At 46.5% G+C, this 18,181-nt stretch overlaps 1 protein-coding gene across 4 annotated transcripts in view; it reads left to right on the top strand.

Moving 5' to 3' along the window:
• TSHZ2 (teashirt zinc finger homeobox 2) overlaps positions 1-18,181 on the top strand; it is a 436,252-nt gene that overhangs the window by 251,643 nt on the left and 166,428 nt on the right. For 3 of the 4 annotated variants that reach the window (XM_064573366.1, XM_064573367.1, XM_054510161.2), the window contains one exon: positions 6,380-11,059. In XM_064573366.1, the coding sequence (XP_064429436.1) occupies positions 6,706-9,447 (2,742 nt within the window). In that variant the 5' untranslated portion in view covers positions 6,380-6,705 and the 3' untranslated portion in view covers positions 9,448-11,059. Of the gene's footprint in view, positions 1-6,379; positions 11,060-18,181 lie in introns of those variants that run through there. The other variant, XM_064573365.1, reaches the window with a different exon arrangement.

Raw genomic sequence — 18,181 nt, forward strand, 5'->3', positions numbered from 1 at the left:
GAAAATGTTCCCATTAACAGAATGGTCTACAGGAAATAAAAGAGATGTGTTGTTCTTGATGACCTTCAGAAAGCTCGCGGTCCATCTCTAGAGAGCACTTACAGGCTGGGAGGAAGTCCGCACCCCTACCCCTCACCGCTGCACCCAGCCCCTCTCCAACATTCTTTAAATAGGGATTTCTCTTTGTTCGGTTCCGACCTTCGGATAGAGGGAACAAGCCCTTCTCTCTGGACCCACGTGTACACGTTGCCTTTAGGTGAACGAGTCGTGTGTAGTGCGACAGGGATAAAAATCCATATGCTGTGAATTTTACTTTTCCTGTTGAAAATTGTCCCGTTTAGAAAGGCGCATGAGCTTCGACGATTTCCCCAGTCTGAAGGGAGATGGAGCCTGGGTTCAGGGGTACCCAGATTCTCAGAAAGTGGAGCCTATGCTCCTGAGTGGTGTCCGGGCCCCCGTGGCCCTCTAGCCCACCACCTGCTGAAGCACAGAGCTACAGATCCCCCCAGCACGTCACTGCACAGGGCCCTCACTCCGGGCCTGGCCACCATGGGAAGTGGCTCAGTCTCCTTGAACTAAATCCTCTTATCTCCTTACTCAGCCTGCCAACAAGAGTGCCAATTAGTGCCAATAATAATATACATATTCACGGATTTCGAGACCACAGTCACCAAAACGCTAGAGACTCGTGACAGGGAGGCCTTCCTCTGTGTCATCATGTAGCATACCTACTGGGTACACGGTGAGAAATTCTCGCAGTCCCTTCATTGACGTCTGCCCTGCACACTGTGGAATCTTCGTGTGATTTTAAACCGTCATTTAGTGGGGTAGATTGGTGAAAATGATCCTGTAACCATTGGATGTGTTTTTAAATGAGGTCTTGGTTGAGTTCTGGTTTAGTTTTTGAAAATCAGCCTTCTTGAATTTTATATTCTTCTAGGGTAATAGCTGTCCCCACCTCTACTACCACTTTAAAAACTGCCAGTGTTTTTACGGTAAACACTCTATGGTGGATTTTTAAGGCAATGGCAAAAATGTACACCTAGCAAAAAATCTGTTATCTAACATCATGCAACCCATGAGTTATTTTGCACAATTTCATTTAAGTCATTCTGAAGAGACATTCTTGGAATAATTGAGATGGTAATTAAAAAAAAAAAAAAAAGTTTCTCTTTCGTTTTTTTTAACCTTTGATAAAAGAGGAAATTTCTAAAATTTAAGGGTTTATTTCTGAATTTTAGCCATACACTAATAGGGTAAAAAGCTCACAGCATGTAAAATATATTCCTCCAGTGACATTTGTTTATAAAATCAAGAATTCAGGTGAAGACCACCCTAATATTTGTGGGGTCTATATCGTGGAACAGCTAATGTACTATATTCTTGACAAAATTAGTCCATACTTTCAACGTTCCCACGTGTGAGTCTTTTGAATCAAAGTCTGCTCACATTAGGAGTGCATTTTCTAATGCTTTGCAGTCTTGATGCTTATTTTCAGTCTTCCCACTTAAAAGTTTAAATTCACAGCTCAGGGATTTCTGGCAACAAGAACGTTGGTGGCTGTGTTGGTCTGAAAAGATGATTTATGGGGATGTTCTGGTTTTATCATTGAGAGGAGCCGGTTAAGATGGTTGTAATTCACACCTGATCTATATCGAAGGGGAGGGGAGGGAGCGTTGCCCATCACAGGTGCCACTTGAACCATCCGGGGACGTGGGGGCGGGGTTTGCAACTGGAATAATCCCTTTGCATTGTATGATCTATTCACTCATCCGTTCAGGTAATTTGTGGGCACCATTCTGTGCCAGGGTGCAGTCTGAGCGCTGGGAGAAGCAAGGTCTCCGTCTTCATGGGGGCCAAACATTTCATCTTTGCATTTACTGGGAGGAGACAATCAATGGGAAAACAAGATGATTTCAGAGTAGGGTAGGTGCTACGGGGATCTCAATAAGTAGGTGGATGTGATCTGGAGTTAGGCAGAGAAGGGGAGACTGGTCGGGACAGGCTTCTCCAAAAGGGGCCCTGTAAGCATAGACCTGAAGAATGAAAAGGAATCACCATGTGAAGGTCCAAAGGAAGAACTTCCCGAGCAGAGAGGTCTGCAGCTGCAAAGAACCACATCAGGGAAGGGATTGGCAGGTTCAGGAAGGAGCGAGTAGGCTGTCATGCCTCAGGCATGGAGAGCAGGGTGAGGGTATGGGGTAATCGAGCAGGGAGGTAGAGGCCCAGTCCTGCAAGCTCTATAGACCATGCTAAGGGTTTGGATTTCATTTTTAGTGCAGCATAAAGACACTGTAGGAGTTAAAACAGAACAATGTTACCACCCAATACCTTAATCTTTTTGAGAATAATTCTTTGAGGAAGAATATTCTCACCGTTCTCTGAAAAACAGCTGGAGGAAATAGAAGCAGGAAGCCCCCTTCCTCATCCTAGTGAACAATAATGGCAGCACAGTCAGCTCAGTGGCCATGGGGTGCAAGGGAAATGATCCCTTGAGTCAATCACTTCGACAGAGCACTGAGAGGGTGTGCTTAGGAATTAGCTGTCCCGGGGATGCGCAAGCTTCGTGTGACCAGAATCCGGCAGCAGCAAGGGACGAGATTAGAAATTTAGCTTGGAAAGGGAGATGCTTGCTACCGTGGAGTTTGATCTTGAACCTGAGATCCACAAGGAGGTTCTCCAGAGAATAGTTCTTTTTATTGTGCCTTGGCATAATTGTGATCATTTTCTTTTGTTAAATAAGTATTCATAAGAATAAACTTGCCACTCATCCACTTTACCAAGATTTACACTTGATGCAATCTTATTAAACAAATCATCGATAGAGAGAGAGACAGACAGATACTCATTACACAACCAGATCACCCATATTCTGGCTGTCTTTCCTCTGTGTCAGCTGCCGGTGACAAACAAAATCACTTAAGTCAAGCGAACGTTTTAAATGTATAATATTAAAATGTGTTTTAAGGGGCGCCTGGGTGGCTCAGTCGTTAAGCGTCTGCCTTCGGCTCAGGTCATGATCCCAGGGTCCTGGGATCGAGCCCCGCATCGGGCTCCCTGCTCCGCGGGAAGCCTGCTTCTCCCTCTCCCCCTCCCCCTGCTTGTGTTCCTGCTCTCGCTATCTCTCTCTCTGTCAAATAAATAAATAAAATCTTAAAAAAAAAAATTAAATAAATAAATAAATAATAAATAAATAAATAAAATGTGTTTTAAAAAACTCCTTGGAACCCTCAGCCATCGTTAAAATACACTCACTTTGACGGATGCTTTGGCACTTTTTTTATGAAGCTTTTCAATGCGTTACCTTATCGGGTGCATGAGATTTAGTCTGTTCTGCAAAAGAAAACAGACAAAAAGGGTCTCTCAGCACGAGTTACTCTTCTGTAAAGGTTATAGTAAACATGTCAATGCCTAATTAAGCAGAAAATTTTATCTGTATTGTGGGGGAGGCGTTTGCTGTCTCTGACTTTTCTTCTGGGGAATCCATTTAGAAGGACAAAGTAGATTGTGAAGCTGAGCTGGTCCGGAAAGCTCAGCTTACAAATGTCAGCAGGGAAAAAAAACAAAAAACAAAAACACTTCCTTTCTCCTTGTTTGAAAATGACTCTATTGGCTGGACAGATTATGGGGGAAGGGTGCGCATGCACGCATACACCCATGTACGTACATACACACAGGCATACATATTTTACACACACGCACATACAAACACACACCCAATAACGTGAATTGCTTCCGACCAAATGTCAGGCCCTGTGCTAGGCACCACAAAAACTGAGATGCGTAAAACCTGACCACACTCTTAGCCCACTGTGGTGATGGAAAGACCTCTTTTTCCCTGCTAGATTTTTTTCACTGGCTCTGCATGCGTTGCTATGATGCTGGGATCATATTGCTCAGGGATGTGGTAACTGTTATGTCTCGGTTGGCCTGGAACAGCCTTGGCTAATGAGTGTTGTCCCAGTTTTTGAGCAATAAAGCCCTTTGAATTCTCAAAAGTGACCCTGTTTGATTGATAAAATTTGCCTGACTCTTTGGAGTATTTTACTTGGCTCTGTAACAACTCATTTATTAATTTTATAACACGCTTTCTCCTTGAGCTTAATGATATGACTAACATACCAAATACTAATTTGCAAACATACAAATTAGTCCTGGAAAAAGCAAATGCAATGAGGATGAGGGGGGTGGTCTAATTTAGTCATCCAGTTATTTTAAACAGGTTTTTCTTGCAAGAAGTGACCACTGATTAATGGTTGGTCAACTAGATTGAGTAGCTTTTGTTTCTTCAAATCAATTTATGGAACTGGAGACCAGCAACACCAGTTTAATGAAAAAATCCACTTGTCAGCTTGCTAGGAAAGCAAAAACACACCACCAGTAACAATACAGTAATGAGCACAACCACCAAGCTCGTGGCTAAACTATTTTTACATTTTGTCTTGTTTTATGGTATCATGACTTTAAAAAAAAAAATTATTTATTTGAGAGAGAGAGAGAGCGTGTGCACAGGGGGGAGGGGCAGAGGGAGAAGGAGAAAGAGAACCTCAGGCAGATTCCCCACTGAGCACAGAGCCTGACTCAGGGCTCGATCTCACCACCCTGAGATCATGACCTGAGCCGAAATCAAGAGTCAGATGCTTAACCAACTGAGCCCCCCAGCACCCTGTATCATGCCTTTGAAATCATGGGCTCTTGTCTCCAGCATTCCCATAATTCTCCCCTCCAAAGTGATTATCTATTTAGTGATATTTCAATGAACCTTTGACTTTTGGGTCACCGCGAAGTTTTCTTATTGGTGAGGCTGGTCGTAGAAAGTGGAGTGGGGTGGTGAGGACCACGGATTCTCCCGTCAAACAGACCGGAGACATGTCATGATTCCGGGACACCAGCTCTGTGGCCTTGGGCAAATTCCTTAACCTTAGAGCCGCAGTTTTGTCATAGTTCCTACTTCATGCAGATAATCAAACAAAATGAAAGAAGGCATTTGTGGTGGTCAACAGAGCTCCTAGGAGGTAGTAACTGCTCAATGACTATTTATTGAGCCTTTGGAATTCCTGCCTGGAGCTGCCTTATTCCCAAAAAAACCCCTTCTCTTCTAACTCCCACTGCCTGCCTCCCAGGACACACCTCCATGCCTGATCTCTCTTTTCCAAGCTTTCTCACTGGTGAATGGAAATACAGCCCCACCCTAGGGATTCTCCCAAGGGCCCACCTGTGCTAAGAGGGGAGAGAGAGGCTCACAAGGAAAAAAGACATTGCACTGAGATCATGCAAGCCTTGCAAATCTAAGACTGAATCTCCCTTGCTTTGGTACTTCTTTAGTTATATTTTATCCATGTGGCTCTGAAAAGGCCAGGTGAAGGAAATGAACACATGGGCATAAATAGTCACTTTCCCCATCTCTGTTGATGGATATTTGCCCATTAATTCCCTATGCACCCGCTCTCTCATGCCTTCATTTTCCCTATGCAATTACTGGTCCTAAATCCTCTCAGAGAAGGGAAGGCATGCATCCCCAATAGCATTTTGCATCTACAAATCAAACGTATAATTGGCATCTCATGACGGGTACCCACAAATCACAAAGCATTTGAAATTACAGGCAAGATCGAGAGGGCATTTGCAGCCTTGTCTGAAAAGGTCTTCATAAACCTGTTTGAGAATAATAGGATATTCCCCAAATCTCCAATTCCGACACCATTTTCTATTATTTTAAAATCATTATGTTTGCCGAACTTACATAATTTTTCAGCTATCAATGGAAGATTTTATTCAATACTCCATAATCTTTCTTCCTGCTGTGCAACTCTCTACAAATAAAAATGTTATAACAAAAAGACACTGGCTACCAAAAATATAATGGCCGTGCACCTAGATTATCTGTGAGCACTCAAAAATGGTTTCGTAAGATAATCGTATGCCAGTATATCCCAGAGTCTTGGGAAACCTTACCACAGAGATGCCAAGGGTCAAGTCTAGTTTTCTTATGAGCCAACGTCCTTCTCTGGAGAGATGTGTCTTTGAAGGATTTGAATCGCCATCCAGCTTTCTTGAAAGTCCTACCTGTCAATTTAGCGACTATCCCACCGTCGGAGCATTGGAGTGATACTCCTTAAACGTGAAAATTATTAACTTGGGATCCTAGGCATTTATAAAGATTTGTGACTCCTGTCAATTTAAAAAAAAAAAGGGGGGGGGCATGAGACAGCACAAAAGACATCATTTGGCTTTTTCCTGTGTCCATTGCTTGCAGTTCATGAAAGTGTAGATTCAGTTGCTATTTCACTCCACATCGGAAGCCCTTAGTCTAAGTGGGGAACTTGGGACGGCAGATGTCACCTGTCATCTTATTTCATCTCTTCTTCTTCCCTCGCAGGCTACGCCCAGGAGGAACAGCTGAAGGAACAGGAGGACATAAAAGAAGAAGAGGAGGAAGAGGAGGACAGTGGTTCGGTAGCTCAGCTTCAGGGCAGCAATGACCCAGGGACAGACGAGGAGCTAGAAACGGGCCCAGAGCAAAAGGGTTGCTTCAGCTACCAGAACTCTCCCGGAAGCCACTTGTCCAATCAGGACGCAGAGAACGAGTCTCTGCTGAGCGATGCCAGTGACCAGGTGTCAGATGCCAAGAGCGTCTGCGGTCGGGATGCCCCGGACCAGAAAGCCAACGTGCACCCCAAGCTGCCCAGCGAAAGCCACAACTGCATGGATAAAATGACCGCCGTCTACGCCAACATCCTGTCGGATTCCTACTGGTCGGGCCTGGGCCTCGGCTTCAAGCTGTCCAGCAGCGAGCGGCGGAACTGTGATGCCCACAATGGCAGCAGCAAGGCTGATTTCGACTGGCACCAAGACGCGCTGTCCAAAAGCCTCCAGCAGAACTTGCCTTCCCGATCCGTGGGGAAGCCCAGCCTGTTCAGCTCGGTGCAGCTGTATCGGCAGAGCGCCAAGATGTGCGGCTCCGTGTTCACCGGGGCCAGTAGGTTCCGCTGCCGACAATGCAGCGCCGCCTACGACACCCTGGTCGAGCTGACCGTGCACATGAATGAAACGGGCCACTACCAGGATGACAACCGCAAGAAGGACAAGCTGCGCCCCGCCAGCTACTCGAAGCCCCGGAAGAGGGCTTTCCAGGATATGGACAAGGAGGACGCCCAGAAGGTTCTCAAGTGCATGTTCTGCGGCGACTCCTTCGATTCCCTCCAAGATCTGAGCGTCCACATGATAAAAACAAAACATTACCAAAAAGTGCCTTTGAAGGAGCCAGTCCCAACCATTTCCTCGAAAATGGTCACTCCGGCCAAGAAACGCGTCTTCGACGTCAACCGACCGTGCTCCCCCGATTCGACCACGGGCTCGCTGGCAGATCCGTTCTCTTCCCAGAAGCCCGCCGGCCTGCCTCTGTCGTCCAACAACCGGTACGGCTACCAGAACGGCGCCAGCTACACCTGGCAGTTCGAGGCCTGCAAGTCCCAGATCCTCAAGTGCATGGAGTGCGGGAGCTCACACGACACCCTCCAGCAGCTCACCACCCACATGATGGTCACGGGCCACTTCCTCAAGGTCACCAGCTCGGCCTCCAAGAAGGGGAAGCAGCTGGTGCTGGACCCACTGGCCGTGGAGAAGATGCAGTCGCTGTCGGACGCCCCGAGCAGTGACTCGCTGGCTCCCAAGCCGTCTGGGACCTCGGCTTCTGACGGCGCGGCCTCTACCACCGAGCTGAAGAAAGAGGGCAAGAAGGAAAAACCAGAGGAGAGCAACAAGGATGAGAAAGTCATGAAGCGGGAGGAGTACGAGGACCCTCTGCAAAAGCCTTTAGACCCCACCATAAAATACCAGTATCTAAGGGAGGAGGATTTGGAGGACAGCTCCAAGGGCGGAGGGGACATTTTGAAGTCACTGGAAAATACCGTCACCACAGCCATCAACAAGGCCCAGAACGGGGCTCCCAGCTGGAGCGCGTACCCCAGCATCCACGCAGCCTACCAGCTGTCGGAGGGCACCAAGCCTGCTTTGCCCATGGGATCCCAAGTCCTGCAGATTCGACCTAACCTCACCAACAAGCTGAGGCCAATTGCACCCAAGTGGAAAGTGATGCCGCTGGTCCCGGTGCCCGCCAACCTGGCCCCATACACCCAAGTGAAGAAGGAGCCTGACGACAAAGAGGAAGCCGCCAAGGAGTGCGGGCAAGAAAGCCCCCGGGGGGAGGCATCGCCTTTCAGCCACAGTGAGGGGGACGCTTTCTCCAAAAGCGAAACCCCTTCCGAATCCCAGAAGGCCGAGTCTTGCCTCCTGAAGGAGGAGGCCAGGCTGGCGGAGGAGGGCGGCGAGCCCGAGAAACGCGCGCCCCTGGAGCCCGCGCCCTCTCTCAGCAACGGGTGCCCCCTCCCCACGCGGGCGCCGGCCCTGCCCAGCATCAACCCGCTCAGCGCCCTGCAGTCCGTCCTCAACAATCACCTGGGCAAGGCCACGGAGCCCCTGCGCTCCCCTTCCTGCTCCAGCCCGAGCTCAAGCACAATTTCGAGGTTCCACAAGTCCAGTCTCAGCGTCATGGACAAGCCGGGCTTGAGTCCCGCCCCCACGCGGCCGGCCTCCGTGTCCAGGCGCTACCTGTTCGAGAGCAACGATCAGCCCATCGACCTGACCAAGTCCAAGAGCAAGAAAGCCGAGTCCTCGCAAGCACAGTCCTGCACGTCCCCGCCTCAGAAGCACGCTCTGTCTGACATTGCCGACATGGTCAAGGTCCTCCCCAAAGCCACCACCCCGAAGCCCGCCGTTTCCTCACGGGGCCCCCCCATGAAGCTGGAAATGGACGTCAGGCGCTTCGAGGATGTCTCCAGCGAGGTCTCAACTTTGCATAAAAGGAAAGGTAGGCAGTCCAACTGGAACCCTCAGCACCTCCTGATCTTGCAGGCGCAGTTCGCCTCGAGCCTCTTCCAGACGTCCGAGGGCAAGTACCTGCTGTCCGACCTGGGCCCTCAAGAGCGAATGCAGATCTCCAAGTTCACGGGGCTCTCGATGACCACCATCAGCCACTGGCTGGCAAACGTCAAGTACCAACTTAGGAAGACGGGCGGGACAAAGTTTCTGAAAAACATGGACAAAGGACACCCTATCTTTTATTGCAGTGACTGTGCCTCCCAGTTTAGAACCCCTTCTACTTACATCAGTCACTTAGAGTCACACCTAGGTTTCCAAATGAAGGACATGACCCGCATGGCCGTGGAACAGCAAAGCAAGGCGGAACAAGAGGTCTCCCGGGTGTCGTCGGCTCAGAGGTCTCCGGAAACAGTAGCTGGTGAAGAGGACACAGACTCTAAATTCAAGTGTAATTTGTGCTTTCGGACATTTGTGAGCAAACATGCAGTAAAACTCCACCTAAGCAAAACGCACAGCAAGTCGCCCGAACACCATTCACAGTTTGTAACAGACGTGGATGAAGAATAGCTCTGCAGGTATGGGTTTGCTCCCAGGTGATGGGACAGTAGCCTTGTGAGGAGCTTCCTGATGGGAGATGGGTCCATTTAGAGGCAGCTCATGTCTCTCGGTACCAAGAGGACAGTAGCCTGCTGGAATAGGACTTATTTGTATGAGAGACTAGAACATGATAAGTCCTAACCGTCTCAGTGTCTCCCGGTTAGAGTTGGTGGATAGAATGAAATGGGTTCAGAGAGATGGAGTTCACAGGTTACCACTTCGTGATATGTGACCCCCTTACTGACCCAGGGCCCAACTCTGAAGGTCCAGCCAAGGCTACGCCTCGTTTTAATTAATATGTACGGACTTCCGTCACTGCCCCGGCTCACCCCTCACCTTCGCATAGCGATGCTAATGACTTAGAAAGTGAGTGAAGGGTGAGCAGCAGAACGGACAGAGTAGAGTTCCTGGGGGCAGCCGCTATGCAGAGATTTCTTAATCAGCTTGTGAACTTTATTGTTATTACTTGTAACTAATGCTTTTTGCAGCTTCCTTTCGGGGCAATTGCTACCTTCCCCTTCCGTTCCTCTCTTTCTTGCCTCCAGTAGGTTTGCTAGGAGAGAGCATCTGCCCTGTAGTCAGATGGCAGGAAAATATTCTCTGCAGAACACTGAGGTGAAAAGAGAGGAAGCTTATTTTCTTCTCTCGTCCTCTGGTTTGCTTTAGGATAGGCTAATATCAGCATCCACCTTTAACCAAGATAGATGCGCTGCATGCCCTTGAGAGTTTACTTTACCTAAAGAAACAGATGACTTTCTGAACACCCATCGCCGATGGGCATGGGGTCGGTCCCACAGCTTCAAGATCATTTGCATCATGTATCAGAGAAGTTCTGTGCCTTGTATAGTCACCGGTGCCCAGACTCTCTATGTCACCTCCAGGAAAGAGGACAGAGACCAGGGTCAAATACCTTGGCAGGCTTTCCACACCCACCGCTTTCAAATGTTTCCCAGGCTGGGTCTTCACACAATCCTTTCATCTCCTTTTTTTTTTTTTTTTTTTTTTTTTTGTATTTTGTCTGCTTCCTTCTCTCTCCTCCTCAGCATGATACCCCCTACATGCTAGGGACCCCTACACATATTCGAGTTGTCCTCCACCTCGGGCCCCACACTCAATGGGGACCTGACCTGACTTAAAGCTTCAGCACGGGCAAGTCCAGTTAATGCCATGCTAGGTGACCGATTCGGTCTTTTGGTTACTTCACAGTAAGAGTTATCAACAGTCAGTAATAACATATAAGCCCTCACCACCCCGTACTGTCAGAGCATTTGTTCCTAAATAGGAGACTTTCAGATCAAGGTCTGAGCAATAGCTGAGCTCCAGGCGGAGGAAGGGTACTTATCGGGTGTGGCTTTGGGCTCGCCTCGCGGTCAGGTGGGGAGATTTGCCAAATGTGAGGATGGTCAAGATGAAATAAAGGGTGAAAATCTGGGACTGTCCCCTTACTGAGAAGATCTAAGAGCTTCCAATGAAGGGGGAATCCCATCCTATAACTCTAATGGTTCCGTGGGCCCAAATGAACACTGTTGTTTTGTTTGCATGTTTTTATCATGATAATTAAAATGTGTTACTAGCAGATTCATCTCTTGCTTTCCAAGCATGATTTGTTCAGCTCACACCATTGAAAGAAAAGCCAAAACTCATCTATTGAATCTATAAATGAGCTTGGGGCTTGGCAACATTCTATTTATTTGCTATATAACATTTTATATCTTATGTAACTTGCTATTATACTTTTCTGGTCCTTGAAAAAAAAAAAAAAAAAAAAGGTGGATATATACAGAATACCCAGAGAGAAGAGAGATGTTTCCAATCCCATAGTGGTAGGTCCAAACCATGGTGAAGAGGACAAATAGGTAATGTTTATTTGTGCTACAATAAAGACCAATTTTCCACCTGTTAGGTTTGTAATCATTCTTTGAAAAAAAATTAATATCACTGCCAAAACATTGCAATACATAAATAGAAAGATGGGAGAAAAAGAAAGCCTTAGTCAAAAGTCTGAAACGTACATGTCTGTTCTAAGGAAGTAAAAGTAAACTGATCATTTTGGAAAACCTACACAAAAGGCACTTAACAAATCTGTTAAATACATAGATAGGATAGCTTCTTTCTCATCCCTCTGCATGTGTACAAAATAAATATTTCTGATTTGGACCTCTGAAGCACCACATCACAGAGTTGTCATTATATGAAACCAAAGCTCCGTTCTTAGATAAACACTGTGAGGCTGTGCCCTTGAAATAGGATTACGGAAAACAAGTTTGAGTATTTAAGACTCATTCAAAACCATAGGAGTATACGTGTGTTGTGTGTACACAAAAAAAATGGTGCATGTGCATGGTGTGTTTGTGTTAATACTAAGGATATTACAATGTGCCTGACTAGCTCCCACATTTGCACAGAAGTGGCTTTCTGATCCTCTGGCCACGTAGGGAAGAATTCCTTTACCCTCGAGGTCCTCCCTTAGAACAACATCCGTGCAGTACCTTGCCCACTGCTTAGAATTATGCAGCTCTGTTTTTTAAATGATCACAAAATGAGATCTCTGTTATCCGGAACTCTAATTTTAGTCGGTATGCATGATAGCACAAATTGTACAAAATGACATGATGTTTTAGAAAGCATGGTCAAGATTTTATGGAAAATTCGGGAGCTGTGCTGTATCTATGTTCTTTGTGAGACGCAAATTTTGGCCTGAATTTCCTTTCCTTTCTTAGGTAGGTCTTAAATCCTACAAAATGATCTGCCAAATATTAAAGGCAACTTTTCATTAAAAATTAATTAGATAATATTAAATGTGCATCCCTATTTTAGGACAGAAGTAATCTAAAACAATTTCAATAAGTATCTGCATATACCTTTAAAAACCACATGCTCTTGAATAATAGAAGTTAAACAAAGAGCAAATCAATGAGTCTAAAATGCACAAGGACTTGAAATTATAGTCATTATCGTGTAATACAGTGCACAAGTTTTATAGCACACCTAGCCTTGAAATTGGGGGCAAGAATGAATTCTAGTCCAAGAAGCTGCCACCTTTGTTGTGGGTGATTTGACAAAAACACATGTTCAGGGTGAACAGCATGTAAACTTGCCAAATAAAATACAGGGTGCCCAGTTAAATCTGGATTTCAGATACACAACAAGTAAGTTTTTAGAATAAGCATGTCCCAAACATTGCAGGGGCCATATTTTTACTAAAAAAAGGTACTCGTTGTTCATCTGCGATTCAAATTTTACTGGGCATTCTGTAATTTTATTCGATAAATCTGGCAACCCTAACAACATGGATTATATGGCATTCTGGTAAAAGCAAAATGGGCTGGATTAATTAATGTCTATAAGAAGCGTCACCCTTTCATTCATCCATTAAATAAATATTCCTCCCTTCCTCCCTCCTTCCTTTTTCCCCTCCCTGCATTTCTTTCATCTTACAACAAACTTCGGTTTTGCTTTTACTATGCACCAGCCTCTACTCAGCAATGGCTATGTGATGGTGAGCCAGCGGACATGCTGATTATAATAGCCCTGCGGCAAGCGCTTTACAAACATTATTCCACTTTATTCTCACAAACAGCCCTATAAGGTAGGGGTTGAATCAACCATGTAACAGGGGAGGAAAAGGAGGCAGAGAGATTCTGCATGAATTCCTACAATCTAATAACCTCGCTCATTCATTATCACCTATCCAGAAGGCAATCACACCGCGCTGATCCCGGGGAATAAACCAGTGACCAGAACAAGAGTCTGCCTTTCAGGCTCGCGGTAGACACGCAGATGGGCGGCTCTGGGGTAAACGTTGAATGGAGCACACAGGAGGGGCATCTGCCTGATCCCCGAGGGGGATGCTGAGGAGGGGAATGATGGTTTCGGGGGCCTGTGATGTTAGAGCTTCCTCAGGCCGCCCAGGCTCTCAGGCTTGGGTGCAAATCCTAACTCATCCACTCTCCCTAAGATATGGCCCACTTCTGTGTCTATAAAATGGGGACACGGTTCTCCCCTCATAGAAAATTTGTGAGAATTAAATAAGCCTGTGCAACTCTTTTTTCAGAAAGCCTGGCAACTAGTAGGTTCAAAGGAAAAGTTAGTCCTCCACAATCCCCACGGGCTTCTACCAACGTTCTTCAGCCTCACCTCAAGTGTGTAGAACCTGTGGGTTTTCCCCAGGTTCTTCCCAAGCTGGAAACCTCAGCTTGATATTTGATCATAATGATAGAAAATGACAGCAAAACTCCCACTTATTGGCTTCTTCCACGAGCCAGGCAGGGTGATTCATGCCATTCTGATCTTGCAACGAGCTCTGAGGGCCTCGTGATTTGTCCACGAGCATACAGCCTGTGCAGAGATGGACTCGAGCTCAGGACCGCTCCGCACTCATCACCTTCTTCTGCCTCTTGGCTTCTCCACCACCTTGCCTGATGGTTTCTAGGTGCTACCTATGGCCACGTGGACATCTAACAGCCCAGAAAAGGGGGATAACTGTGGCACATGAGTTGTAGATAGGCAAGAGCTCCCCTGAGCTTCTCAGAGGCTACAGCTGCAAACTGAATATTGAAACTTGGGGGCCTGGGACTGGCCCGCAGGGTGAAGCAAAGCATCCTTGCTCTCCTGACTGTGATGTCCTTATCCAGTCAGGCAATTAGACATTTACCATATAGCAGCTAACCAAGGAATGACCCGAATTCCAGCGAAAATATATATGTACCAGATTTTTATTTTTTTGATCCTCATCCTGACTCTCATTTGGGGGAAACAAAATGAGAATTCAGGAACAGGGTCAGCTATGAGACTCGCGTATTTCCAACACAGCGAGAAACAAATGTGTCATCTGTTTTAATGTTTCCATTTTATGCAAGCGATCTGGCTTACCTCCCTTGCACATCGCCGGTCCCCCTCTCTGTTGCACTGTCCCCCTCATTGGGAACCTTCGAAATCTCAATCCTGACGTGTATAATTTGGTGCTTTAATATAGAGTAACATTATTTTTCATTTACTCCAATCTGCCATCAGTATCATCTTTTCATTTAACCAGATGCAATTCTTTTTTCTTTCACTAAATTGAAAATCCATGAGCGACAGGGAGTGCAATGTTTTAATTAGCTCATATTTTTTATATGGATTTATGTCTTTAAAATACATTTGTGTAATTCTTCAGCTAAATTAAAAACGTCTTTCCGCGAAAGTGAGGAGGGGAAAATAAAGAGCTGAATTGTGTCATTAGCTTAGGTAGATACAGATGGAGAGCAGGACCTTGCGGGGGGGTGGGGGGGGAGGACACAGGCAGTTGCTGGAGCTTCTGCCTGGCCGATTCTGAATTCGCCCCTTCATTTAAAGATATCTTTCTCTATAAAGATTTCACGGAAATGGCTTGAGGAGGGATTTTTTTTTTTAAGGCCCCTAGTAAGTAAACAAGCAGCTACCTTCAACGAACTAATTTGAAACCGAACCAGCTGCCAAACAAAACAGGCGGAAAAAAAAAAAAAAGAAGTCATAATGATAAACAGTTTCCCCTGCATTTCTCTCTTTGTCTTTTTTTTTTTTAACTATCAAGTTTAAAGCTTTCCACGGTGCTTTTTTTCTACTTTATAGGAGACAAGTGACATTCTGTGGTAAATGGGAGGAAAAGCCATGCAGAACTGAAATCTCTCTAATGCACTGACACTAACTTGCCCTCTATTGTTAGAACGGAGCAGGCACTCATGATTGTTCATCAAACGGCTCCTAATGCAGTTAAAGCATTCAGCTATAATTTCTCCTTGCATTTATAATTACTGTCATAGACTGCACACCTCGGTGAGCAGATTAAAGCTATAAACTATTTAGCCACGGCTCTAAGACGAGGAACTTGATTTGTCTGGCAGGGATTATTTGTTAGAGAGCTTGACACTTAACATAAAAATGACTCAACTTGATGAAGAACAATGCAGTTTTAGCAATGCGGGGATTTTAAATCAGTCTTGACGCCACGCCCTGCAAGAATCGCAGGGCAGTTTGTTAAATGATATGTGGGCCACGGAGATCACGTTAGGGGTACCGAAATAGAAGAGGATGTGGTGTGAAGCTGCTGACTTTCCCGACTCTTACCCTGAAAGAACAGGAGTTCGTGGAAAATCAGTGCGTGTCATGTTCTCCCATTAAATCCAGTGTAAATGTTACATGAGGCTCACTGGGTGGGAGAAAGGGGCTGCCAGGAGCTCAAGGCGCATGTCCCCTTTGGGGGCTTTGGAGAACTTTGTGCTACTGTTGAAAACACATGCCCCCGCCCCCCAAAGCCCAGAAAGCCAGGGCTCCTTGGAAAGTGCTGGTGGTTGTTTTTTTATGGAATGGTCTTTATTTCTTTGGACTTTTTATTTGTTTTTGCTATTGTTTTTGTTTTTACTTGCAGGAGGCATATCCTATATTTAGGCGTGGAGGGCATTCCTTTGGGGGTCATCTGCTAGGGATGCTGTGAAAACATACAAAAAAGAAAAAAATCCATGCTCAGGTTGACAAGCAAGACTGGCAGAGACCGGATGGCGGTAAATGCAGGTCCTTTCTTCCTCTTCCGGTTTGTGGGGCGGATTAGCTAAAATAGTGTACCGGCAGACCTCAGCCTGGATCTGGCCCACAAAGCGGGTGCTCACTGAACTTCACCCTCCTCTTGATTCCCCACCTTGATCACCTGCCTCAAAAAAAAAAAAAAATCCCCTTCTGTTTGCTGAAGGTTTAGATTAAGATGTGGGGTGGATTGTGCCATTTTATTTGAAGAAATCAGGAGAGGCTAGGAGAACAGATTTAATTAAATCAGCTCTGGGCGTTTGGGGGACGGCAGGAGGCATGGAAGTATCTGGGAGGGTGTTTGAGTGCCCCTGAGAAAGGATGGAATATAGCATTCACCTGCATTTCTTTCCCTCTGGTTTCTGCTTTTTCTCTCTGCCCCCAGCTACCTTGAAAAATTCCACTTGATACAGTCCAAAGTCACCAGTGGCTGTACCATGCTTAGGAAGGTCTGCTTTGGAGTCTCAGTGCAGATAATGATGTGGATGATGTTGATTAGTTGCAGTAAGAAAACAGTGCTTGGCAGCGTCCATTACCACTTCTGTCCTTGCCGTGATCGATACCAACAGAGAATTAACATTTATTGCGCATTTATGGTATTCCAGCGCTTGTACTAGGGTCTTCTACATGTATTACCTCACTCAGCCTTACCCCAAAAATCTCCAGAGAAAGAATGATAATGACACCCAGCTTACGGGTGAGGAAACCAGCGCTCAGGCAAGTGAGGTGATCCCCAAGATCACACAGCTCGTACGTGGTAGAGCTGGACGTCAAGGGTGGGCAAATGAATGATTTACCTCAAGCCAGAATTTCTGCCAAAACTTCTCCCAGCGCCTTTCTGGTATCCCCAGGGTTAAATTCTATCGGGGCACTGCACCAAAGTGTGAGGTGGGAACTCATCCCCAAGTTACAAGCAGGGGAGAGAAGTGGAGGGGTCAAAAAAAAAAAGTTTCAATATCCTGAAAGCCCAAATCTTTGACATAGACAACTTTCTCCCTCTCAGGCCCTCCAGCAAATCAGCACTTTCACCATGCCTGGCTTTATCTGGTATTTTCTTCATCTATGGAGAAAAAAATGATGTTTCAGGTTATGTTATTTCCAATGCTACATTACTCGATTTCACAGTCAAATAATTCTATTTTTGTTCACCAGAGGATTTTGTCATGTTTAATTGTTTATGACTCCCTCGTCCCCCCCCCCCCATTTGCTGTAGCGTCCACTCCCCCCGGTGCCGCCTTCCTGTGGATTCTCTGGTGTATGGTAACCATGGAGATGGGTCCCTATTGGATAGTGTTTGCTCTGGCTTAGAAGTCAGAGGACCAATCAGGACCTCATCATTCCAGAAATGTAAGAACGGAAAGTGAGAGGATGCTGGAGTGGAAGGAAGGCCTGTCACAAAGGAGACAGGACTTCCTGATGCCTCAAAATCCCACGAGGGGAGCATCACGCAGCTAAACTCAGGGGGAGGTACGTGGGCTCTGGAGCCACTGAGGCCTGGGCCCTGGGGCCGCATCTCCACTTCCCAGCTGAGAGACCAAGGACAGGTCACGTCACTTCTCTGACCCTCGGCTGCCTCTTCTGTCAAGTGGCCGCAGGAAGGCTGGCTTCACATAGTGTTATAAGGACAAAATTAAAGAAAACCTGCCAAGCGTCTTCCTGGTACACTAGCAGGCGCATAGAAATGATCCATTGAAGAGAGCTACTCTTATAATTGTTAAAATACGGCAGCCCTAGAATGAAGGGTGGGTTGACGTGTCTGAGGATTTTAATGCTAATATCAACAGCCACAGTTATAATGTGCTGCAACCAAGTCACATTTTGTGTCTCGGGAACGCCCGTTGGGGAAAGACAGATGTGAGAGCGTGCATCACACAGTAGACATTCCGCGTTGGGAACGGTGGCCCATGCAAGGAGCGCAGGGGTGCCTGACCCAGAGATGGACTCTGCCCTCAGAACGCTGCCAGTCCATCACGGAAAGAGGACAGGACACCACCCAGGCTTACACTGAACTCAGCGCTCTCGCAGGGAGAGTACCGAGCGAGCGGGAGCTGAGAGGGCCCGAGGACGTCTGACCCAATCAGCAGAGAGCTAGGCTGCATCCAGAAGGAGAAAAGGCACTAGCAGGTGGGAAAGGGGGAGGGCACCAGGGCAAAAGGAATGGCAA

Source organism: Mirounga angustirostris, unplaced genomic scaffold (genome assembly GCF_029215605.1).
Source record: "Mirounga angustirostris isolate CCGP_5_RB_7025 unplaced genomic scaffold, mMirAng1.0.hap1 SCAF_10, whole genome shotgun sequence".
NCBI lineage: Eukaryota > Metazoa > Chordata > Mammalia > Carnivora > Phocidae > Mirounga > Mirounga angustirostris.